Here is a 26313-nt window from a genome sequence, read left to right as displayed (position 1 = left end):
ACAAGACAAATAGGAAATGACCTTTGGAACACAGCATTTTGCTTCTAGGGGATTCTTTAAGCTCTGGTGCTGTGATGAGCTTCTTGTACTTGGAATTCTAATCAGTAAGGAGAGCAACATGTCATACAGAAGGTTACTAGAAAATAAGTACAACATGTAGACCCCTCCTTCAGTCATCATTCAGAAGGAACCACTAACAGTAGCTCCTTCTGCCTCCTCCCAGACTAGCAACAATGTGAATGATGAGCTGTTCACTTACTGTTATAACTATTGCTCTTTTCTCATTGTTAAAACTGTCCTATCTATATATGTTAGATTTATATATGTTAGATTGTATATAAAATGGTAGATTCTTCTACCATGTCAATGAGTCCTACACCACCAATTTTTATCCTTTTTTCTATCTTGGAATTGTTTAATGTGAAAGCCTATTGTATGATTTTATCTCACCTAAAAAAAATTCTCCTGTTCTCAAGCAACCTTTCTTCTATTTACATCTTGATATTACTTAATTATATATATCATTTCCCCCTAAAACTGTCATCTTCAAAATAATAAAGCATTTGTCAAAACCCATAATTATAAAATGAATTATACTGAGAATCAGGCATTCAAGATCAGATAGATCCAGTGGTGTGCCAGCAAATATTTAGTAGCTAGCTTTTCAAATTAAAAAAGTCCCAGCCCCAATTTGTAGCATTTAAAAATTTCCATGGTGTAAATGCTCCCTCCGTAATGGCTACTTCTCTGGTACCAAAATAATGTCATCTATCTAACAAAATTTTTGAAAATTTAATAGTTTGCTCTCAAAAGGCAATCCTAGCCAATTGAAGTGTAAGGATGTAGGTCTGATTCAAGTTTCCCCTCTGACCTTGAAGGCCAGCTAACACCATTAACATTTCTGGGGGCAGGCCTAAAGATGGAGGTTAAGACTAGTCATGCCCTACAGGAGGGTCCTAGTCACGCCCTACAGGAGGGTTCTGGGTCCACTCTGTAATTGGTTAAAGTTACTGTCAATGATGTGATGCTATAATGATTGGGCCCCTGTACCTGTGTCACAATTTCCTGTAACTCCCCCTTCCCAAACGCATAAAAGCCACCCCCCCAACCCCCGCTGTTCGGGCCTCGCTCCACGTGGATCCAGTGTGTTGTTGAAGTCTGTGAGCCCGGGTTTAGGCTGGCTGGGCCTAAATTCGTAATAAAGCCCTTTGCTTCTGCATGCGTGCTTCGGCCTCCCAGGTAATCTCTGGTTTTAGGGGGCGATATTAAAATCTGGGCAGTAGCACACCATTGTATTGGTATAACCAAACTTCCAACTTTATCTTCTTCCCACATTTGCTTGAAAACCTTTATTCACTCACACACACGACCACCACCACCACGGAATCCCACTCCTTTGCTTATTCTACTAAACTGGGAAGTTTTACTCATCGCCACTCATAATCCTAACTACTTTTCAAAAATGTGTTCATAGAAGATATCTTCTAAAAACATTGTTTTATATTCCCAGGTGAATTGAAATCCTCTGTTTTCATATTACCTTGTAATTTGTAGCATATTTCAATACCTACTTCACATGAATTTTATTTATGTTGATATTATTTTCCCTAAGATATACACTTTGAAGGTAGGATCCATGACTAATTTATGGTTCTTAAAATAGTTAAAAATGTGGTTTTGTTCATATTTGATACAACACGTGTATTTGTTAAACATGATTACACAGGAGAATTTGATCTGCATAAAACATGTAAGAATATATGATGATGTTAATTTTAAACTTCAAATAAAAGATACAAGTTTGGAATTAACTACATAGGATGAATTAATAGGGTTGTGATTTAAGGCAAATGAATACAGTACACTAGGTATGTTACTAATTGATAAAACTGTCTTGTTATACTACTTGACTAATAAGAAAAAGGTCAAAAATCTACTTTTTAAGTACTTTAACAAATATAAAATAAAGAACATTAATGTAAAAACATAAACAAAAGGAAAGTCAGCACATATAAAATATACTGAGGAACTTAAAGAATGGGCATTTTCAATTTTCTTTTGTCATGTATGAATAATATTTAAATAACTCATAAATATTTGTATAAATTATGTTTCCTGAAAAGTTTTTCAATAACTAAGATGCCTAATATGCTTGCTAGAGAGAATCTATAATTTTACTGAAAATTTCAAATCAAATTCAACCAAATTTTAGATAGTCAACCTAACCAGGAAACTCATATTTTCAGGAATAGTTTGTTTGTAAAAGTTAACCTATTCTCTTCCTTCTCCTTTGATTTCTTCAGTTCTTTTATCCAAATTATTTTTTTCCATTTCTGTTGTTTGTTGAGATCAAAGTTAAAACTTTACCCAAGTCACTCGGCAGCCATCGCTCTTTGCAGTTCGAACTAGGAGGGTGTAAAGCCGACGCCGAGCGAGGAATTGCGATCTCTCTGGTAGCAGACTCTATAAGATTTGGATATGTCCTTCATATTTGACTGGATTTACAGTAGTTTCAGCAGTGTGCTACAGTTTTTAGGATTATATAAGAAAACTGGTAAATTGGTATTTCTTGGATTGGATAATGCAGGAAAAACAACATTGCTACACATGCTAAAAGATGACAGACTTGGACAACATGCCCCAATGTTACATCCCACTTCCGAAGAATTAACCATTGCTGGCATGACCTTTACAACTTTTGATCTGGGTGGACATGTTCAAGCTCAAAGAGTGTGGAAAAACTACCTTCCTGCTATCAATGGCATTGTATTTCTGGTGGATTGTGCAGACCATGAAAGACTGTTAGAATCAAAAGAAGAACTTGATTCACTAATGACCGATGAAACCATAGCTAATGTGCCTATACTGATTCCTGGGAATAAGATCGATAGACCTGAAGCCATCAGTGAAGAGAGGCTGCGAGAGATGTTTGGTTTACATGGGCAGACAACAGGAAAGGGCAGTGTATCTCTGAAAGAACTGAATGCCCGGCCCTTAGAAGTGTTCATGTGCAGCGTGCTCAAGAGGCAAGGTTACGGGGAAGGTTTCCGCTGGATGGCCCAGTACATTGATTAATGACAGCCTGCATCAGTTCCAGGTCTCACCATTCAGGCCTACTCAGAGATTTGCTCACTCAACATGCATAACTTGAATTCAATAGACTTTTGTTGGTTAGAAAATAGATGTTTTTTAGATTATTAATATTATATCAACTTAATTTGAGTGCAAATTGAAAACGGATTCAATGTAAGTTTGAATATCACAACGTTAGCTTTCTAATTCCATAAAAATAATTAGTTTTTACAGTTTATAATCTGACATTACCCCCGGCGCCATTTGTATAGAACAACTTTCCAGCAGTACATTTGAAGCACTTTTTAACAATGTGAAACTACAAATATAAACCATATTTAAAAGCTCATCATGTCAAATTTTTATGTACTATTTTGGAACTAGTTTTTAAATTTTGATTATATGTCCACCTGTCTTAAGTGTATAGTTAATAATTAGCTTATGATGATTGCATGATGCCTTACCGTTTTCAATATTTTTTTGTATGCAAATGTCATGCAATAAAACAAACCCTAATGTTTGGGGAAAAAAAAAAAACTTTACCAAAGTCAAATCAATTTTACTTCCTCATTTTGAACCTTGTGATAACAGGGAGCTATCTGGCACTATGACACTAGCTAACATGAAAAGTAATTTTCCACCATAGCAAGAATTGATATTTTGTTGAGAATAGAAAATAAAACTTACAAAGAAATAAATATGTTCATCCAAAAGGAATGTTAGCTCAGGCAATAATTAAAACATTTTGAACTTATATAGTTTGTTATTGAGCCCCATGATGCTGCCTTGTCAATAAAGAGTTCAACTTCAAGGTAATGATCCCAGTGCAGTTAGAAAGACTTAAAATTGGAGAATCTCAGAAGAGATTTGTAATGTTTTAAACATATTTTTAAAAAAATATTTAGTTTTGAAAGCTAGAGAGGAGACAGGATCTGAAGCAGGCTCTGTGCAGACAGCAGAGAACCCCATTGGAGGACTTGAACTCGGGAACAGTGAGATTATCACCTGAACTGAAGTCAGATACTTAACTGACTGAACCATCCAGATGTCCCTTAAGTTTCCTTCTAAGAAATATCTCATGTACACTTGTGGCATTTCCAAGAACCCCTTTGCATAGCTTATTAAAGGGACATTTCAACAATTTAGTCCATATTTGGGTACCCTAATTTTTTGGTTTGCATTTATCTGGTAAGTTAATGTTATTTATAGTTTTAATGTATTTATTGTGTTATATTTTTCTCTTCCTTTTCTGAGTTTCACTGTCCTTGAAATTAGGTGGCCTTTTAACTTTTTTCCAGTCTTATTTAGATATAATTGACATATTATGTACATTTAAGGTATACAACATAACTATGTAGTTAATGTATGTATATATTACAAAATGATTACTACAGAAAGTTTAGTTATTATCACTTTAGTTAATATCACTCACCTACTCACAAATTTACTCTTTTACTCTGAAGAGAACTTCTTAAAAATCTTTTCTTCATGTTGCATATTACATCCCCAGAACTTATTTATCTAAGTAACTTATTTATCACCCAATTCCCCCACTCCCCATACCTTGCCTCTGGCAAACAACAAACTTGATCTCTATTTCTATGACATTCCCCCCCAACACATATAAGTGAAATCCTGCAGTATTTCTCTGTTTAACTTATTTCATTTAACATAATGCCCTCACACTCCATCCAAATGGAAGAATTTTTTTATGGCTGGATAATATACTATTATATATATTTCTTTATCCTTTCATTCATCAACTTACATTGTTTCCTTATTTTAGCTATTATGAATAACTGTGGTAAACATGGGATACATATATCTCTTTGGGGACAGTAATTGCATTTCCCTCAGATATACATGTAGAAGTGAAATTGCTGGATCACATTGTACTTCTATCTCTATATTTTTTAGGAAATGCCATACTATTTTCCATTGTGCCTGCATCAGTTTATATTCCCACCAACAGTACACAGGGTTTCCTGTTCTCCACATCCTCACTAGCGTTTGTAACTTCTTGTCTGTTTGTTTGGGGGGATGGGGGAAGGGGCAGAAAGAGACAGAGAGGACCTAAGCAGGTTTCACACTATCAGCTCAGAACCTGAAGCCAGCTCCATCTCACAACCCTGGAATCATGACCTGAGTTGAAATCAAGAGTTGGATGTTTGATTAACAGACACCCAGGCTTTTTGGTAATTTTTGATGATTTTTATTCTAACAGGTGTGAGGTGATATCTCACTGTGGTTTTGATTTGCATTTCCCTAATTAGAGATGTCAAGCACCTTTTAACGTACCTGTTGTGTATGTTTATGTCTTTGGGGGAAAATGTCTGTTCAGGTCCTTTGCCCATTTTTAAATTAGATTACTTTTTGCTAATGAGTTGTATGGGTTCCTTATATATTTTAATACCTATCAGAAGGGTGGTTTGGAAATATTTTCTTCCATCGGTCAGCTCAGCTTGGGTTTCCGGAAGAGTCAGCTGGTAGTATTCTTGGGCAGATGGAACTTGCTATCAGGGTCTATTTTAGGGTAAGGCCACTGCCCAAGTCCTGAGATGTGAGAGGGTGAGTTGTTGCTGGCTCCTGGCTTGATTCTCTCCCTGAGCATGGCTAGAGAAAAACTGTTGTGGTTGCCTGGATTCTCTGGCCAGGCTTCTCATTCAGGTGGGATCAGGTATAATCAGCAGTAAGTGAGGCTATGAAATAGCTTCACTGACCAGGAAGGATAGCAAAATGGGCTTGTTGTTTGGGAACCTGAATTAGGCAGCACATGAGTCCCATGACCAGATGAGATCGCCTGCTTTGTTCTGAAGACAGGAAGAGCTGCTGGCTAGGCTCTCTGCTCACATGTCACTATAAGCAGGGCTGTAAGTAATAGTCCTACCCTTTCAAGTGAAACCTAAATTGATTAGCATTTATAATCATATCATCACAGCTTTTTATAAATTTATAATTTCTTCCATATTTAAATTATTCCATAATTCCTATGTTAAAAAGTTTTCCCAGCCTTTCTTTCTTTTTTTACATTTTTTTATGTTTTATTTATTTTTGAGAGAGAGAGAGACAGCATGAGCAGGGGAGGGTCAGAGAGAAAGGGAGACACAGAATCTGAAGACAGGCTCCAGGCTCTGAGCTAGCTGTCAGCACAGAGCCTGACGTGGGGCTCAAACCCACGGACTATGAGATCATGACCTGAGCCAAAATCGGACGCTCAACCAACTGAGCCATCCAGGCGCCCCTCCCAGCCTTTTTTCAATTGTGCCACTACTTTTGAAATTTTCCTTTCCCTATCTAAATTTTAAATTAACTTCAGTATTTCATTATTTGAATTGGTTCACAAAATAACATAGCTTCTGTTGTACTCCTGACATGGAGAGCTGAGAAAAGCTAAGCAGACATTTTCTGTTAGGTACACAGATATTAAATCCAGTCTGAAGGGGGAAAGAGAATAGTGGCACAAAAGCAGAGGGAAATAATGACAGATAATCATGTCACACAGAGAAAGTGACCTTGATTCTTGACATTCTCCAGTTCTGATTTCAGTCCCTTGTGAGATTTAAGTGATCTTTCTTGAGTTTAATAAGATAGCTCATTTATATAAAGCTCTGCCTTGCCCCTCACTTAAATTTTTTTATGTTAATCTAAATGGAATTCCTTGATTTACAAATAAAGTTTAATGTGACAAATATATAATATATAATATGGCAAACATAATATGGCAAAATGTTCTAAAATTAATTTGAAAGTAAGAGTGGAAAGAGTCTTTATAAAAGAACTTAGAGGAACTGAGATTATCATTTAAGAAAGTGATACAAAGATTTACCTCTCCTCACCTTTATCTCCAAACAGTTAACAAAGAAGAAAATAAAATTTTAAGTATTTTAAATCCTAAAGGAGAGCTTGACCTTACCAGTTTAGAAAAATGGCACATTTCTTTCAATCTTTCCAACGATGATTTTGTCTCCAATATGATTTTTAAGGAAAGGAAGTAACTCAGTGACTCCATTGTAAGTAACCAAATCCCAGTTAGAGGACAACTGGTGCATGACAAAGTAACCCAACCAAGTTAAAAACCATGTGAAGGACCCAAAAAGGATGAGCTTAGAGAACGAACAGTAATAGGATGGAAGTATAAGTAGGTGAATATGTGGTCATGAGGAAGGGATGGAGAATTCTTGAAGAATTTTCAAAACTCAAGGGACACAATAAAATGAACATTTTTCTGGAAAAAGAGCAGTAACACAGATGGTAGACAATATGGCACCATTTCCTTGAGAAATGGACTCTGGTATAACACATAGAATCCCCTGAAACTTGGAAAAAATGATCAGAATGGGAAATTAAATAACCTACACAGGAAGGGATTTTAAGTAAAAATGTCTGCCATCCGTTAGATACATGATGCAATTGGACGAGATTCCACAGGTCATTTTTCACACACCAAGAAAGACATTGTATTTGGTCTGTGTTGCGGAAGCCACTATGAGCAGCTAGACAAGGAGAATATATTTATCACAGTCGTTTAAATTTATTTTTGGTAACCTGAGTTCTTTTAAAAATCATAATTCATGTTTTTCCTCATATATCGTTGTGGTAAATGAACGCCTTGATAAATCACTTTAAACTTTTTCTAAATACCCTTCTTCTATCAAGTGGAACAAACAATGCCTTTTATATACCCAGCATTCTTAAGACCCTGCCCAGGACTCCTTATTGCATCGTGAATTCCATTCCAAATCTTGCTCTTTGCCCTATTGATTGCCATTTAGAATATAGCCAGAGAAAGTATCAGTAAAAGTCAATATATTCTATGTGCTCTCATAAAGAATTCATCATCCCTTGGTTTTACTGGTATTTGACTTAATGTCATCACTATATCAATGTGTCCGCTACAAAGTAGTCAAGAGCAGAAAACCTACATGTATAGTTTTCTAGTTCTTCTAATGAGCCATGCTATTTCATCCTCTTAAACCTTTGTTTACACTGGCCTTTGCTGGAAAGAATATCTACCAACACCACCACCTATTTCTCTTGGTCTGTTAATACCTATTCAGATCACATGTTTTGCAAATCCTTTCCTGACTCCTCCAACTAAATTGACTACCTAGCATTTCTACTGTTTCCTTTTCACACACACTTGCAATAAGTTGTATTTTGTTGTTGTTGTTGTTGTTGTTTACATGTCTGTTTCTCCATATACTGACCATATAAGATCACAAATTCTTAGAAGACAGATATAAGATTTATCTTTGCTTTTCCTAAGTCTATTAATCCTAGCACATTGCTTCATAAGTGTTATGTAAAATTTACTGGTAAATAAGGTATAAAACTTTATAGTTTCCCAAGCACACCATCACATTTTGATCTTTCTATATCATAGATACCTAATAGATCACAGATACATTCATCCTGTTGACAGTTTAAAAAAAAATGAAGACTCGAAGTGTGTTTTGTCCAGGTTCCCAGAACTAATATGGAACAGATTTCACAAGTCGTAGTGCGCTGGTCTACACAAGTTGTTTCTCAGTGTTCTAAGTCACTTCTCTGTGGAGAGCTAAATATATTTTTTAAATGTATTTTTAAATGCAAATGGCTTTGGCACAGCTAGCCATATATTATCTGCTACATATATTTGGATCTGGAAATACATTTTTAATTCCACATTTAAAGTAAGCCTTGCCAGGTCCAACCCGTCACATGAGCCTGAATTAATCTCCACATAGCATCACACGTCACAATATCTCACAAGTGGGATGCGTGTGTTCTCCAAACCAAAATACCTCACGTAGTTTGTTTTGACTTTTGAATTCTTTATGATTTTCAACAGATGATTTGATGTTTTCTTGTCTCCACCCTAAGTTGACTTCTTCATGCCATGTCAGAGGAGGTGTTCCTAATGTGGAAGCCAGATCTCACAGACACAGAAAACAAAAAAAGGGGTTTCACATTCCTGAATCAGAGCTTAAACCTTAACCAAAGACCTTGTCTTAAGTAACAGGAATTGCTGTTAGGTTAGCAAGTGATGCTAACTCTACAAACAAATGCCATTTCATTACAGATGTGGAAATAAAACTGCGCTTTAGTCAAACATTTACTGATTCTGCAAAGTGCACAAATGAGAGAAGCATTAGCAAGAGCTCTTTGTAACTCTTCTCTCCTTGGAAACTGATGTGAGTTTGCTGCAGGATTCTGAACTGGAATTGAAAAGCAAATCTTGGATTTGCTGATTTAAGTCGTGTACTCAATGTCGCTACATAATGAGTGAAAGTTCCCCCCTAACGTCCCCAGTCATCAAACACATTAGTTATCTGAAATTCAGAGTGAAAAATAACTTTTCAATTTTAAAATATTTCATTACTTTTATTGAAGTAGAATTGACATCCAATTTTATATTCGTTTCAGGTATACAACATATTGACTTAATAATTCTATACATAACTCAAGCCTCACCACAATAAGTGTAGTTACTGGGGTGCCTGGGTGGCTCAGTTGGCTTGGCATCTGACTTTGGGTCATGATCTCATTCGTGGGTTCAAGGTCCACATCATTCTCTGCTCTGACAGCTCAGAACCTGGAACTTGCTTCAGGTTCTGTGTCTCCCTCTCTCTCTGCCCACCCCCTGCTTCTGTGCTCTTGCTCGTTCTCGCTCATTCTTATTCTCTCTCTCTCAAAAATAAATAAGCATTAAAAAAATAAATGTAGCTACCATCTGTCACCATAAAATATTACAATATTATTGGCAATATTCCCTATGCCTTATTTTCATTTTGTATTTTTGTAACTGTGACTTACTTATTTCATAACTCTAAGTTTACACCTCTTAAACCCCTTTATCTGTTTTGCCCATCCTTTACCAACCTTAGCAACCACCAGTTTTCTATGTTTAAGAACCTGGTTTTTGTTGTTCATTTGTTTCATTATTTAGACTCCACATGTAAGTGCAATCATTTGGTATTTGCCTTTCTCTGTCTTACTTAACTTCACTTAAATATTCTGTAGGTCTAACTATGTTGTCACAAACGGGAAGATCTCGTTCTTTCTATGGGTTAGTAATACTCCATTACACACATACACCCCCTATCTGCTTTATCCATTCATTTATCAGTGGACACTTGGGTTGCTTCCATCTTGGCCATTAATAAATAATATTTCAGTAAACATAAGGGTGAATGTATCTTTTCAAACTAGTGTTTTTATCATCTTTGGGTAGATATCCAGTAGTGAAGTTACTGAATCATATGGAATTTCTATGTTTACCATTTTGAGAAACCTCCATACTATTTTTCTGACTACACCCATTTATATTTTCACCATTAGCACAGAGGATTTGTTTTTTCTAGTCTTTTTTTTTAATAGCCTTTCTGACTAATGTGAAGTAATCTTTCATTGTAGTTTTGACTTGCATTTCCCTGATGATGAGTGATGTTGAGCATTTTTTCATGTCTTTTGGCCATCTTTAGTTGTTTTTGGGAAAAAGCCTGTTCAGGTCCTCTATCCATTATTTAATTGGATTATGTTTTGGTGTTGAGTTTCAGGAATTCATTGTGTATTTTGAATATTAACCCCTTATTGTATTTATAATTTGCAAACATCTTATCTGATTCACTGAGTTGCCAATTATTTTTTTGTTAATGGAGTCCTTTGCTGTGCAAAAACTTTTTATCTTGGTATAGTCCTAACAGTTCATTTTTGCTTTTGCTTCTTTTGTCTCAGGAGACCGAACCATAAATATGTTGCTAAACAAGTGTCTAAGAGATTATTGCCTACCTTTTCTTTTAGGAGTTTTATGATTTCATGTCTCATATTTAGGTCTTCAGTCCATTTTGAGTTTATTTTTGTGCATAATGTAAGAAAGTAGTCTAATTTATTTTTTTTTTGCATGTAGCTGTTTAGTTTTCCCAACACCATTTATTGAATATATTTTCTTTTCCTCATTGTATATTCTTGCCTCCTTTGTCATAAATTAATTGACCATATAACTGTGGGCTTATTTCTGGGCTCATTCTTCTGTTCTGCTATCTATATGTCTATTTTTTTGTAGTACCATACTGTTTTTATTACTACAACTTCATAATGTGTCTTGAAACCTGGAATTATGATACCTTCAACTTTGTTCTTTCACAAGTTTGATTTGGCTATGTGAAGTCTTTTGTGTGGTTCCATACAAACCTAAATTTTGAAAATCCTAGACTCTTTGAAAAATGCCATTGGTATTTTTAAAAATGTTTATTTATTTCAAGAGAGAGCAAGTGAGCAGGAGAGGGGCACAGGGAGAGGGAGAGAGAGAATCCCAAGCAGTCTCCACACCATCAGCACAGACCCAATTTAGGGCTCAATCCCACAAACCATGAGATCATGACTAGAGCCGAAATCAAGAATCATGCTTAACTGACTGAGCCACCAATGGTATTTTGATAGAGATTGCATTGAATCTGTAGACTGATTTAAGTAATACGGATATTTTAATGATAATAATTCTGCCAGTCTGTAAGTGTGGTATATCATCTTTCCATTTGTTGGTATCATTTCAATTTCTTTCATCAGTGTCTTAGTTTTAAGAGTATAGCTCCTTCACCTCCTTGGTCAAATTATTCCTAGGTATTCTATCTTTTTGGTGTAACTGTTATTGAGAGTACTTAATTTCTCTTTATGCTACTTTATTATTAGTGTACAGAAATGTAACAGATTTTTGTATGTTTATTTGTATTCTGCAACTTTACCGACTTTATCATTTTTAATAGTTGGGTTTTTGGGGCTCTTTCATAGAGTCTTTAGGGTTTTCTCTGTCATCTGCAAATAGTGACTTTCAACTTCTTCTTTTCCAATATGGATACCTTTAATTTCATTTTTCTAATTGCTACAGCTAGAACTTCCAATATGATGTTGAATAAAAGTGGGGAGAGTGCACATCCTTGTCTTATTCATGATTTAGAGGGAAAACTCTCAGTGGTTCATCTTTGAGGATGATGTTAGCTATAAGTTTTCCATATATGGTATTATTATGTTGAGGCATATTCCTTCTGACTCCACTTCATTGAGGTTTTTATGCCATGAATGAATGTTGTACTTTGTCAAATGATTTTTGTGCATCTGTTGATATTATCCTATAAATTTTATCCTTCCTCTTGTTAATGTGATATATCACATTAATTAATTTGCAAATATTGAACTATCTTTTCATCCCTGGAATAAATCCCACTTGATTTATTGTGAATGATTTTTTAATGTATTGTTAGATTTGGTTTGTTAATATTTGTGAAAAATTTTCCACCTATGTGCATCAGGGATATTGGCTTGTTATTTTCTTTTTTATAATGTGCTAATCTGGTTTCAGTATCACAGCAATTCTGTCTTCATAGAATGAACTTGGAAGTTTTTCTTCCTCTTGGACTCTCTAGAATATTTTGAGAAGGATAGGTATTAACTCTTCTTTGAATATTTGGTAGAATTCATCTGTGAAGCCATCTGGTCCTGAACTTTTGTTTATTTGGGTTTTTTTTTTATTACTGATTCAATCATTACCAATATTTGTCTCTTCAAATTTTCTATTCATTCCAAACTTAAGTTTAAAAGATTATATGTGTCTAGAAATTCATTTCTTTTAGGTTGTTCAATTTAATATATAACTTTTCAAAATATCTTATAATTCGTTGTATTTCTGTCATGTTGATTCTCCATTTCTGATTTTGAGTCCTCTTTTTCTTGATCATTCTGGCTAAAGTTTTGTCAGTTGTAATTTTTCAAAAAACCAGCTCTTGATTTCATCTTTCCTATTATTTTTAAGTCTCCTTTTCATATTTCCACTCTAATATTTCTTATTTTATTCCTTCTGGGTTTGGGCTCATTTGTTCTATTTCTAGTTCCGTTAGGTATAAGATTAAATTATATGAGATTTTTCTTCTTGAGATAGGCTTTTATTACTCTAAGCTTTCTCTTAGAACTGCTTTTGCTACATCCCAAAGATTTTGAATCATTCGGTTTTAATTTTTTTGTGTGTCTGTGCATTTTATTTCCTCTTTGATTTCTTTGGCACAATGGAGAATGTTTCACATGCACTTGATAAGAATGTATATTCTATTTGGGGATGGAATATTCAATATATATCTGTTAAGTCCATCTGGGCTAATGTCTAATGTTGTCTTGCTGATGCTCTGTCTGGATTATCTCTCTATTGACATAATCGGGGTGTTTAATTCAACTACTCTTATTGCATTACTGTCAGTTTCTCCTTTATATCTGGTAGTATTTGCTTTATGTTTAGGTGCTTCTGTGTTGGGTACATAAATATTTACAGCTGTTATTTTTTTTGTTGGATCTTTTTTTATCATTAAATATTTTTCTTTTTGTCACTTGCTACGATCTTTGTTTTAAAGTCTATTTTGTCTGATATAAGTGCTGCTACCCTGGATTTTTTTTTTGCTCCCATTTGCATGATATGTTTTTCCATTCCTTTCCTTTTTGTATGTATGTTTCTTTAGGTCTCAAGTGAGTCTCCTGTAGGCAGCATAAAAGATGTGTCTTTTTTTAAATCTATTCACTCTCCTTATTTCTTTTGATTATAGCATTTAGTCTATTTACATTTAAATTAATTTTAGGTAGGTATGAATTGCCATTTTGTTGTTGTCTAGGTGTTTTTTATAGTTTTTCTGTTCCTTTTTTCTTTCTTCCCTTGTGGTTTGACAGCTTTCTTTAGCGTTGTGGTGGACTCTTTTCTCGTGTGTGTGTGTGTGTGTGTGTGTGTGTGTGTGTGTGTGTGTGTACTGCATGTTTTACATTTGTGGTTACCATTGGATTCATATATAACCTTTTATATGTCTAGCACTCTATATTAAATTGATGGGTACTTCGTTTAATACATCTAAAAGCACTACATTTTTCACTCTCCCTCCACATTTTATGTATATGATATCATTTTACATCTTTTTATTTTGTGTATCCCTTGGCTAATTTTTGTAGATGTAAGTGATTTGACGAATTCTGTATTTTAACCTCTATACTGGCTTTATAAGTGATTAATCGAATTTTGTCATATGTTTGCTTTTTCCTGAGATATCTTTCCCTTTCATAATTTTCTTAATTCTAGTTATGGCTTTTTCTTTCTCCTTAATTCTCTTTAACATTCTTTATAAGGCTAGTTTAGTGGGAATGTGCTCATTTAAATTTTGTTTGGAAATCTCTCTCTCTCTTGCTATTCTGATTGATAACCTTGCTGGGTAGAGTATTCTTGGTTATAGGTTTTTTTTTCCTTTTAGTACTTTGAATATTTCGTGCTACTCTTCTGGCCTGCAAAATTTCTGTTGAAATGTTAGCAGATCGCCTTATAGGGATTCCCTTTTATCTATTTTTTTTGTCTTGCTGCTTTTAAGACTTTCTCTTTACCATTACATTTTGCCATATTAATTATCATGTGTCTGGATGTGGAGTTCTTTGGGTTTACTTGTTAGGGGCTCTCTGTGCTTCTGGATCTGGATATGTGTTTGCTCCCCAGATTCAGTTAGTTTTCAGCTATTCTTAAAATAAGTTTTTTGCCCCTTCTCACCTCTCCTCTCTCCCCTCTCCCTCTCTCTTCTCTCTCTCTTCTCTCCTCTCTCTCTCTTCTGCTTAGATCCCTATAATGAGAATGTTATTGATAATGAAACTTGATAATATTGCAGAATTCCCATAAACTATTCTCATTTTTATTGTTTTTTCTTTTGCTATTTAGCTTAGTCACCTTTCCAGATCACTGGTCTGCTGTGCATTTTCTAATTTTCCGTTGATTTCCTCTTGTGTATTTTTTGTTACTGAAATTTTCAGCTCTGGCTGTTCTTTTTTATATTTTCTTTTTGTTGTTGTTGAAGTCTCACTGAGTTCATCCTTTTTTCAAATCCAATCAGGACCTATGACAATTACTTTGAATTCTTTTTAGGCATATTATTTATTTCCATTTTATTTGAATATTTTACTTGATTTTGTCTTTTTTTTTTCATTCAGAACACATCCTCTGTGTTTTCAATTTGTCTCTGTGTTGTTTCTCTGTATAAGGTAGGTCAGCTCTATATCTTGGTCTTGAAAACAGTGGCCTCATACACAAGAAGTCTCTGAGTTTCATATAGCACAGTACCTCCTGGTCACAAGAACTTCACATGTTCCCTCCTGTCATGACTGACATGCAGTTGCCTTCAGCTTAGTTGCAGTGACCTATTTTACCTACTGTGGGCACCTTGGGCAGAGTTTGCTCCCTCCACTGTTGAGAGGCCTGTTTGCAGCAGCCACAGGCTGGTTAGGTACAGGGGCAGCAGTCAGCCTGGCTGTCTGTGATTAGCCTCTCTGCAGCCCATGGAAGGGCAGGGCCAGCTCCCTGCACAGCGAGCTAAGAGGTTTGACTGCAGAAACTACAGGAATGTTGGGATGTGGCATCTCCCTCATCCCCTGGGCAGGAGTCACTTGGAATGGCACCAGTTGGGCTGGGGCTACTTGCTGGGTATGGCAAAGGCTGCTGTGGAGGGATGCCTGCAGAGGTGGGCAGGTTTGATGGGGAGTATCCCAGGGGAACACGGGAGGTGCTGTGATGCTAGCAACGTAGATGGAGAATGTTAACGCTGACTCCAGCAAACATCTGGCTCTCTAGGCTGGCAGAAGGAAAAGAAATGGATGTTGCCATCACTTTTGTTGCCAGGGAAATCCCTGCCTACAGCACCTGTCCGAAGATTAGTCCATAGTCTCCTTCACATATACTGCAGGTGCTTTTCAAACTGCTGCTTCTGTGCTGTCTTGAGTGAGTTATTTAGTATGCTGGCCCCGTAAGTGAGGGACTCTGTTTCCTATTACCCTCCAGCTCTCCAGGGTGAAGACCACTGATTCTTAAAACCCCAGGCATAAGCCCAGCTGTTTTTCAAAACCAGACATTATGGGAACTCACTTCTCAGTGTGGGTCCCCAATGCCAGGGGTGCCTGGTGTGAGGTCTGATTCTCTTGTTTCTCTGGGCTTGTGATGTGCCTCCTATTTGGGGCTAGTCATCCCAGAGGTTTGGTTCTCGGGCACATCTCCACCCCTTGTACCCTTTTCTATGTGGCCTTCTCTCTATTAGCTGTGGAAGATCGAGTCTGCCAGTCTTTGGGTCATTTTCAGAGTTAGTTGCATAGACTTAGCTGTTACCTTGGTGTGTTCATGGGATAAGGTGAGCTCAGGATCTTCCTACTCTGCTATATTTCCAAAGCTCCTATTTCTCAAAGTTGAAAATTATTCTTAAGCCTAAGTGAAAGGTTTAGTATAAATGAGTTCACTCTTTGTTTGTGCTTTTAGTTTTCCTCTCTGCTTAAACCCCATCCTGAGAGGGACAACTGATAGTGGGGTAGACAGGAAAAGTCAAATAAGCAAAAATTTGACAGGTGTGCCTCCCTCTGAGAAAAGCCAATTTTAAAAATGTTGAAAGGGGAGGAGGAAATGGGAAAGGAGGCAATGGTTATGGAGGAGGGTACTTGTAGGGAAGAGCACTGGATGTTATATGGAAACCAACTTGGGAATAAACTATAAAAAAAACCACAAAATTAAAAAAATAAATGAAACAACATACAAAAAAATAAAAAATAAAAAGGAGAGTAATTTTTAAAAACTTATTAATTTGATATTTTTATACTACCCACTGTTTCAGATTCAGAGTCTTTAATTCCTTTAAATGCATTAGCAATAAAATCCATTGAAAACCAAAAAAAATAAAAAAATTAAAATAAAAATGTCTGTAGATAGGAAATAATTCAAAATAAATGAACTAGAGGGCTTGATTCACTTCAAAACTGATTTTTCTAAAGAACTTATCTTCAAACACCTATTCTTCCAATACATTTAAACCTAAGGTTCCACTGACCTAGATTTCTTTTATACAGAAACCTAGTCATTGATTGAATAACATGAAGTCCACAAAGTATATGTACAAAGAAGCAAGATTAATGGCAACAATATTCAGAAGGCATTATGAATTGTGTGGACATGGATTGCTAGTACACCCGCCTTGTTCCTGTAGTTTATTTGTCCTCGAGTGTGCAAGTGTTTCACACAAAAACTAATCAAAAGATCTTTCTGTTGACAGCAATCAAAGAATAAAAGACTGAAAACCAAATTAGAAAACATTTGTACTTGTTTAAATAAGTGGCATTTCCCAGGCCCAAGGCCTTCATGAGAAAACCAAAATCCATGCTAGGAGGTTTGGCCCTTAAAATAAAACAAAAACAAAGTCACAAACTCCCTAATCCACAAAAAATTTAGTGTCTCAAAACAAAGCTTACTAAAGGGCTGAAATACAGACTCCTCTGTTTTAGTTTACTGGTTATCTGCCCCTCTCCTCCCTGCCTCCTTCCAGGCGCAGAAACTGTATTTCCAAAGCAAGCTTAGACCAAGTACTTTGTTTCCCTCCTCTTTCTATCTGCTTCGTTCCCTGCACCTCAAATTGATTGCTGTTGAGTCTCTGTGGACAATTTCCAAACTACTCCCAGCCCTTATCTATTTCCCAAGCGCAGCATTTCCAGTTATATATAGGACAATGAACATCACATGGAAAATTCCAAATGTCAAACAGAAATTGCATCCTTTTGTGATCCCGGTTTGATCCCTGGTTCTTCTTCATGGTATTACTCCTCTCCTAGTTCTCAAGGCTGAAAGTATTGGAAATATCATGTTCTTTCCTCTTGACCATCTAAATGCTACCAAATGTGGTTATACTGATCCATTCTGCACCCACAATTGCTTTTGCACCCATTTCTCCTTTCCATTTCCACAGCTTTGCCTCTGCTGTCGCTCTTCATACCCTTTCACCTGGACAGTGGTGAGTCTCCTGTGTGGTCTGCTGCATCCTGTGATACTTCTTACATGTGGCTTTTATATTAGCCATCTCACAACACAGTTCAATTCATAGACCTCTCCTAACACTTTCCTGTTTCTGGGGTTTACCAAATGAAGTCCCAAGTCCTTAACTGCATTAGTCAGAGTCCTGACAAGAAACAGGTGATACTCAAACTGGACCACTGAAGAAAGTTTAGAAAAATTTTACTATGTGAGCAGTGAGGAAGGACACAAATCAAGTGTAATACAGGATTTTTAAGGATAGTGGAAATGGAAAGCTTTATTACCCGTCATCTTGAAAAGGCAAGAGGAAGAAGAAATGACAAGACCTAGAGTGGTAACATGCAGAGAGCTGCCTTACAGATGCTGTAACCTATTGCAGAAAGACTCAATCTGCAGGAAAGGAAGCTGGAGAATAAGCCCCAGATCTCACTCCCTTCCCCTATAATCACTTTCAGTGCTTCATGTTGGCTGAATTCAACTAGAATACAGTGACCAATGGAGAACAATCCAGTCAGTGCAGCTACCTGAGGATACAGAGTAGGAGAAGGTGGAAGGAAAGTGGATCTAGAGGGAAGATAATCAGCCCATATTATCTTAATATTAAATGGCTTTCTGATCTCGCCTTATATGATGGTTTTAATTTACCACAACTCCCCTTTATAATACTTGTTGTAATCAAGCCAAACTATTGTCTTCTCCAAACATTCAGAGATTTTTTTCCTCTGTGACTTTCCTCGTGTCCAAATTTTAAAAATTAAACTTCGTAGTCTTCTCCCATCCCCAAACACTTATATGTCATTAGGTATGAATTTTATCACTGCTTAATAGTTCTGATTCCAAACTTGCTTCTCATTCTGGTAGATTGTATTGATGATGTCAGTTCTTCATTGTCTGCATTTCTCTGTCGTAGACTTGTGTTCTCATAGTGGGCTAGACTCATGAGTAGTTTGAGGAAATAGAATAAGGCAGAAATGGTGGTAGACCAGTGCCTAGGCCTCAAGAAATCTTGTGCATCTGCTGAAACTATGAGAAGGACTTACCTGGGTTTCCTGCTTGTTCCAGAAGAAAAATGAGTGAACTACGGAACAAAGCCAATATCTAGATATGTGATTAGACCAGCTGAAACACAGGTGCATGAGGGAGCTCAGCCAAAATCAGCTGGACCCTATGGGTGCATGACAAACAATTGGTCACTTTTATATGCCATAGGTTTTGAGATTGTTCGAGATTGCTCACCAAATAACAAAGATAGGTTATAACCATCTTTCCCATTGTCTCAGAGATATGACTTCTCCTTCTCAATGTTCCCCATTCAGCCCTGTCCTCAATACCATAGATAACTACTTTTCACAATATTACTCTAGGAAAAACATGACTTTTTCCCTCTCTATTTTGTTTAATGTCTCCTTCTCCACAAGTTATTTTTTTCTCTACCTTCAAGCTTACCAATCTAGCCCAAAATAAAACTTGACCTTCTACACTGTGACAGACAGAATTCTAACAAGAACCCTCATGGCCCACACTTCTTTATAATATTCTCCCATATGAGTATGGGAGAGACCTGTGCATATAACAATACCCATCCTGTGATTCACTTATGTTATATGGTACAAGTGACTTTAAGAATAGGAGATTGTTTTTGATGAAACCTACCTAATACACTGAGCTCTAAGAAGGAGTGGAGAGAGAGAAAGCATAAGCAGGGGAGGAGCAGAGAGACAGAGAGAGAGAGAGAGAGAGAGAGAGAGAGAGAAAGAGGATGCAGAGTACCCAAAAGAGGCTCTGCTGATAGCAGAGAGCCTGATGTGAAGCTCAAACCTTGAGACCATGACCTGAGCCAAAGTCAGACGCTTAACCAGCTAAGCCACCCAGGTGCCCTATAACTTGCTTTTATAGTACAGCCACTTAATCTAGCAATTGTCTGTAGCCTCTCTCTCCTTGCATGGCCAGTATTCCAGGAAGATCTAAGGCCTGCCATCTGGACACTCTTCCTTACAAGAGAGATGCTCTGGGTTAGCCACCCAGAGTCCCAGACCTTAAATGCTGAACAACATGTTCTCCACATTCTGCTTCATGGGAGTATAGAGGGAAGATGAGATCTCTACATTCTAAAGATAGTAATTAACAGGGACATTCAGGGTGTTCTTGCACAAACAGGCTATGCAGCATATACAGTATAAGTGACAGAGGTCTAATACATGAATTCTCTAATGCTGGGCTTTGAAGATGGAGATGACCATGGCAAAAATGTGTGGGTGACCTCTAGGAGTGGAGAGTGGCCCTGTCTGTTAGCAAGGAAAGAAAGACCTCAGTCCTACAACAACTAGTAATTGAATCCTGACCACAACCTGAATGAGCTTGGAAGCAGATTTTTCCTCAGAGCATCCAGAAAGAAGTGCAGACCAGTCAACACCCTAATTGTACAACTGTGAGAAACAGAGCAAAGAACTCAGTTAAGTTCTGCTTGGCCTCCTGACCTCCTATGAGATAATAAGCAACTATTGTTTTAACCCTCAAAATTTGCAGAAATTATGTAGACATAATACACCTCTCAGCTTTACTTCTTACATGAGCTTCTTTAAGCCATAATAAGAAAAATTGTTAATACATTTATACACAGAATAGAATAGAATGTCTACTCTACAGTGTAAGTGTTTTATGTACAAAATAACATATTTAATCCTCACAACTTTTACTACTATCACTTTCCAGCTAGGAAACTGGAAGTACAAAGAGGTTCATAGCTTGCCCAAGGGCATGGCTACTAAATGGCAGAGCAGGTATTCACACCTAGGAAATCCGTTTTTTTTTAATTTATACTCTCAACCATTGTAGGACCCTCCTCTACTTCTTCAGTTAACCATTTACACCTCTACCCCTCAGTGTGTGGTCTACCCTCAAAACGCTACTGAAACATCTCTGGGAGAAACATAGGTTCTTGCCAATTCCCAAGTATAAATAATACTCCCCAGTCATTATCTTGTTTAAGCTCCCTATAGCATTTGGCATTGTTTACCACTTTTTCCTTTTTAAAACCCTTTTTAAACCCTTTTTCTGGTTGTCTTCCTGCCCATGAAAATGCTATATCTTTGACACCTCTTCCCTAGCTCACTCTGTAAGTGCTGCTGTTACTCATGATTGGTCCTCAGCCTTCTCGCTGTATGGAAATTCCCTGACTGGCCTTCACTTTTATCCTGACTTTAGCTGCCACCTATGTGCCTGTGACATCCAACTGGCCTGCCATCCCTCTCTCCAGGATTCGGGTTACAGGTTTCCAGCCAGCAACAAGACAAATATAATTTCATGTCCTACCCCAAACACAACACATCCCAGATACCCACGATAAAAGTGCCTGTCATCTACTTCAAATGCCATTCTCCTGTTTCCTAGCCTCCCTCCTCTTTAACCATGGAAAACTTATTTCATGTTTCCTACTTTTTTCTCAGAACCTGTTCTACGCTTACCTCCAAATGATGGCCCACTTTGAAACTTCCACAAACTAATTTTCCCAGGACACATCTTCGTCTTTTAGATCCTTAGTCTTTACTAAGTGTCTGTAGAATAATCAGATACATGCACTTCTTCAAAAATAACTATTGTTCTCCAGATTGGCTGCATATTAAGCAAATAAAGAAATCTTGCCTTCCTATATAAATCCTGAAGAAAAAAGATGCTAAGATATATACTTGTGGGGGAGAAACAAAGAGTTTTAGTGTGTGTTCCTCAAATTAGACCTCAATGATTTACCTATTCCCTGTCATATCCAATAGTCCAGCAAAAGTGAGCACCAGAGAGCTTGGAATTCTGCTTCAGATATATCCAGTTTCCAACAATCATCTCTCCATCTATAAAATATCCTCATAAGAATAGGGATCTAAACTATTATTCAGCCATAAAAAACCAAAATGAAATCTTGCCATTTACAATGATGTGGACGGAGCTAGAGCATTACACTAAACAAAACATGTCAGTCAAAGACAAATACTGTATGATTTCATATGTAGAATTTAAGAAACAAAACCAATGAATATAGGGGAGGAAAAAAAGAGGCAACCAGGAAACAGATTCTTAACTAAAAAGAACAAACTGATAGTTACTGGAGAAGAGGTGGTGGATGGGCTAAATGGGTAATGGGGATTAAGGAGGGTAGTTGTTGTTATGAACACTAGGTATTGTACTGAAGTGTTGAATTACTAAATTGCACACCTGAAAATAATAATATACTATATGTTAGCTAGTCAGAATTTCCATAAAAACTTGAAAAAGATATAATCATAAGAAAATAATAGTAATAAAACTGAACTTAATTCATGCCACTGCCATGAATAATGCTGAGGTAAACCCAGAGTTCATCTGTTTCCACCTGATGATAATAAAAGTTTGAAGGCTCACTCCACGTGGATTCAGTACGTTGTTGAAGTCTGTGAGCCCAAGTTTAGGCTGGCCGGGCCTAAATTCGTAATAAAGCCCTTTGCTTTTGCATGCGTGATTTGGCCTCCCTGGTGGTCTCTGGTTTTGGGGGGTGATATTAAAATCTGAATACAACATATGGGGGCTCATCCGGGATATCCCCCCTCAGAGCACCTGGGACCCCGACACATTGGGCCTAATCGCCGGCTGGTGAGTGCACTCATTTCTTGTCCGTCTGTGTCTAAGTCTTTCTTGTTTGGTCGGTTCTTTGTGTGCATGGGCCCTTGTGTGTGGGGCCTAGGCAGGAGGTGGCGGAAAGGACCTCAGCAGGGTCCCAAGGAGCCAGGCAGACGTGCCGTGGAAAAGCTCGGAGGGCCGTGGGTGCCAGGACACGTCTTGGACCCACAGAAGAAAGAGACAGCGGATTGGAGTAGTCCCGCGGCACCAAGGGTGGAATTCAGGTCCGGGGTGAGGTCTGAATTCCACAGGCAAGCGTCCTTACCTGTTTGCATTCACGGAGATACGAGTGGCAAGTGCGGCATCTGTTGGAGATACAGGTGTAGGTAGGGCACTCACTCGGTTTGTGTAAGGTTTGAGAGAGGGTTCCAGTCCCGCAGCACTTGCAGGAACCCCAGAGAACGGGAAAAGATTGGGTCCCCCTGTCTGTCTGTTAGAAATCCTGCTGCTGGCAGCAGCAGGGTTTCGTTTCTGTTGGAGACTCTTGTGTATACCCCTCTGTGCATCTGTTTGTCTAAGTCCTCCGAGGGAGGGAGGCAAAGTGTGAGTCCTCACCAGGACGAAGGCCAAGTGTAATTATCTGTTTGCTGTGCATCTAAGTGTAATTTTGATTGTGACTCTGACTGACGAGGACATGGGACAATCTACTTCAATCCCCTAGATCTTTTTTTGCAGGAACAAATGGCCGACCTTCAAAGTTGGATGGCCAGAAGATGGAACCTTCGAACCCTGGTTTAAAAAAATATGTAAATGAAGGGTTTCTCTTTTGTTAAGAAGACAAAAGCTTTAGGTCTTATCTTTATCCGGTCTTTGATTGCTTAGTTAAAATTCTCTGAGGTTAAAAAAAAAAAAGGAGTTAGGTTTTGCTAAAGGATCCCAAAGGCAAATAAGATCTTTTATTGCCACTTTGGTTAAATAAATAGAGTTTTCAGATTTGTAACAGTTTGTAATTCTATTTAGGATGTGCTTTGTAATTTCCTAAGGTTTTAACTAATTTCCCAGTATTCAAATGGTAGAGAAGTCTTTTGACCAATTAGGCCCTTTCATTTGGGATGCCAAGTTACTTAAAAAGCACTGTTGTATAGGTTATATTGTATGGGTAAATGCTGCAACTGCTCAAATATATGTGCAGCCCCTAAAGTCTTAATGTTTGGGTATAAGATCATTACTTAACACCTTTAGTAATCAAAATGTTAAGTGTCGCTAAATTTCTTTGTCAAATTGCATCATAATGAACTCCTCAGATCTTTAGCTTCTTCGAGGGAAGTTGTAATTAGGAATTTTGGGACAAATGCAGTATTTGACATCTTTTAGGTTAGTACTAACATGGGTAGAAACTTCCAGAGCTAAAAGCTGCATTGAACCTGAACAAAAATTAAAAACATGGGACCAAGTGAATTGATAAAAATTATAGTTTTGTGACTCTTGTTAGAAACATTGTTGTTCCTTTACTGTTTGCTTATCCAGATTAAGAGACTTTCTCGTGAGATATCTGTGACATACAGAAATGTTATAAAGTATTTGTTTGTAATCTAGAGCATTCAACTTTTCTGTCTATTTAAACCAACTGAAATTTAGAAACTCAGTGAGTATTCTTTCTTTCATGGCCATTACAATTGTTTGCATAAGTTCAATAAGAATCTGTTCATTTTATAGTAGGACACCATTAGAAATACCAGTTATTTGACCAAAGCTTTGACTGGAATGTCCTATTCGAGAGTCAGGCATAGGCTCAGAGATGACCTGACAGCTTTAAGGAACTAAGGTTGACTTGGTGGAACTTGGAGCCATAAAGCCTCGTGGAAATGTTGGCTGCATACCTTGCTCACAGAGTTCCAAGCAGCCTCCCCAGGTGAGTAAAGAAGGTCACTTCCTGGCAGGTGTAGGAACCTCGGCATATGTTGGGAACCTCGGGAAGAGGAGTTTGCCCAATTTAACAGGTATTGCAGGCCTGATGGAAAGTGCTGGCTTGGCTCAGCTTCTGGCCCAGAGCGGCTACTAAAAATTCAACCTGGAGATTCCTTATAACAAGGACCCAGCAAAGCAAGCCTTATAAAGTCCTCATGAACAATCTTTATTCTTACTGAGCTTATGTAAATAAGGCCAGGGTTGTTAAGAATGGACTTGTTCCACCAATGCATTAGTCTCGATTTGGCTCTCTCTAACCAGTGGAGGTTTTTTAGAGAGAAAAACTATTTCAGCAATGCACTACTGTAAATGTAATTCTAGTTCTAAGTGTTTTTAAATATTTGTTGTTAGATCTCAGGCTTGTTAGTCTGCGAGGAAGATATTTAAAATGGGAGTCACGCCTTTCCAAAAGACTTAAAGGTGGAATTCACAGATATGCAACTAACCAAAAAGTTCAGCCCCTATTAAAGTTTCAGGGATCTCTCTGGAGTTAAGTGGACCAACTCAGAAAAACCCTCAACCTGGTGAGGTGATTCAGATCCAGTCGATCGGCTTGAACTGATCCTTAAAAAGACTCCTGACTCCTGAGATAAGATCTCCAGCCCTGCTCCAGCCACACCCCGGAAGCTGGCTGGTCTAGCATGGCAGAAGCCTGAGGAACCATCGGTCCAGTAAAATAAACTGTTCTGTCTCTTTGCCAGTGGACTGACAAAGGTCACCCCAGAAAGCTGGGGAAACAGCAAAAGTTCCTGATTGTGCTAACCTTCCTCTTAATGGATAGGATGTTCTGTTGGTATGAATTGCCTCTAATCTGCGCATGGAATTTCTACTAGGCAAAAGGTAAGGGGGGCTACGCCTCTGCGGCCTGACTCTAATGGGGGGGGTCCTCAAGTGGCCACTAGACGGCCCACCGATTTGGCTAAGGTTAGTAATGTAGGAAGAACCCTGGAGGCGTATAGCACCTATATGCCCAGGATCCTGAACAAATTGGCTGTCATGCCTGCTTTTGTAAACCAGACAGCGCCAGATATTAGAAACCCTAAAAGAGACCCTTACCAAATTAACCATGGAGACTGGCAGAAATTGGCTAAACTCTCCTCCCCTTTGCCCTTTATAGGGTAAAAAAAAAAAAAAAATTCCATTACACCAAAGAGGACTATGCTAGGCTTTAGGGGAACAATGTTACTTCTATGCCAATAGCCCAAGAATTGTACAGGATAGTCTAGCTGTGGTTCATGGCCCCCACAAGAGAGGAGGAGAACAAGGAGCCAAAACCAAAATTGATATACTTTTAACATTTGGCTCTTGTATCATAAATAAGATCATAGCATTTGTCAAAGAGCAGGTAAATGCTATTTTGTTAATGGTCTTAAAAGCATGTAGCCTTAAACCAGAACAATGGTAACATAGCTGACCCAGGATTGGGTCAGTTACAAGACAGAGCGGGGAATGTAAGGATGCAGGTGTGATTCAAGTTTCCCCTCTGACCTTGAAGGCCAGCTAACACCATTAACATTTCTGGGGGTAGGCCTAAAAATGGAGGTTAAGACTAGTCACGCCCTACCTGAGGATCCTAGTCATGCCCTACCTGAGGGTTCTGGGTCCACTCTGTAATTGGTTAAAGCTACTGCCAATGATGTGATGCTATAATGATTGGACCCCTGTACCTGTGTCATAATTTCCTGTAACTCCTCCTTCCCAAACTCATAAAAGGCCCTGCCCCACCATGTTCAGGGCTCACTCCACGTGGATCCAGTGTGTTGTTGAAGTCTGTGAGCCCAAGTTTAGGCTGGCCAGGCCTAAATTCGTAATAAAGCCCTTTTCTTTTGCATACATGAAAAAATAAATAAATAAAATAAAAG

The 26313-nt window shown here is 37.7% G+C and overlaps 1 protein-coding gene across 1 annotated transcript; it reads left to right on the top strand.

The window, feature by feature from the left end:
- The first annotated feature begins 2446 nt into the window (after nt 1–2446).
- LOC115279109 (GTP-binding protein SAR1b) lies at nt 2447–3419 on the top strand. The gene has a single exon (XM_029923637.1). The coding sequence runs from the start codon at nt 2479–2481 to the stop codon at nt 3073–3075; it is 597 nt and encodes a 198-aa protein (XP_029779497.1). The 5' UTR covers nt 2447–2478; the 3' UTR covers nt 3076–3419.
- The last annotated feature ends 22894 nt before the right edge of the window (nt 3420–26313 follow it).

Source organism: Suricata suricatta, chromosome 15, assembly GCF_006229205.1.
Source record: "Suricata suricatta isolate VVHF042 chromosome 15, meerkat_22Aug2017_6uvM2_HiC, whole genome shotgun sequence".
NCBI classification, from domain to species: Eukaryota; Metazoa; Chordata; class Mammalia; order Carnivora; family Herpestidae; genus Suricata; species Suricata suricatta.
The sequence above is the reverse complement of the archived record's forward strand: the minus strand, read 5'-3'. Positions and strand labels throughout refer to the sequence as shown.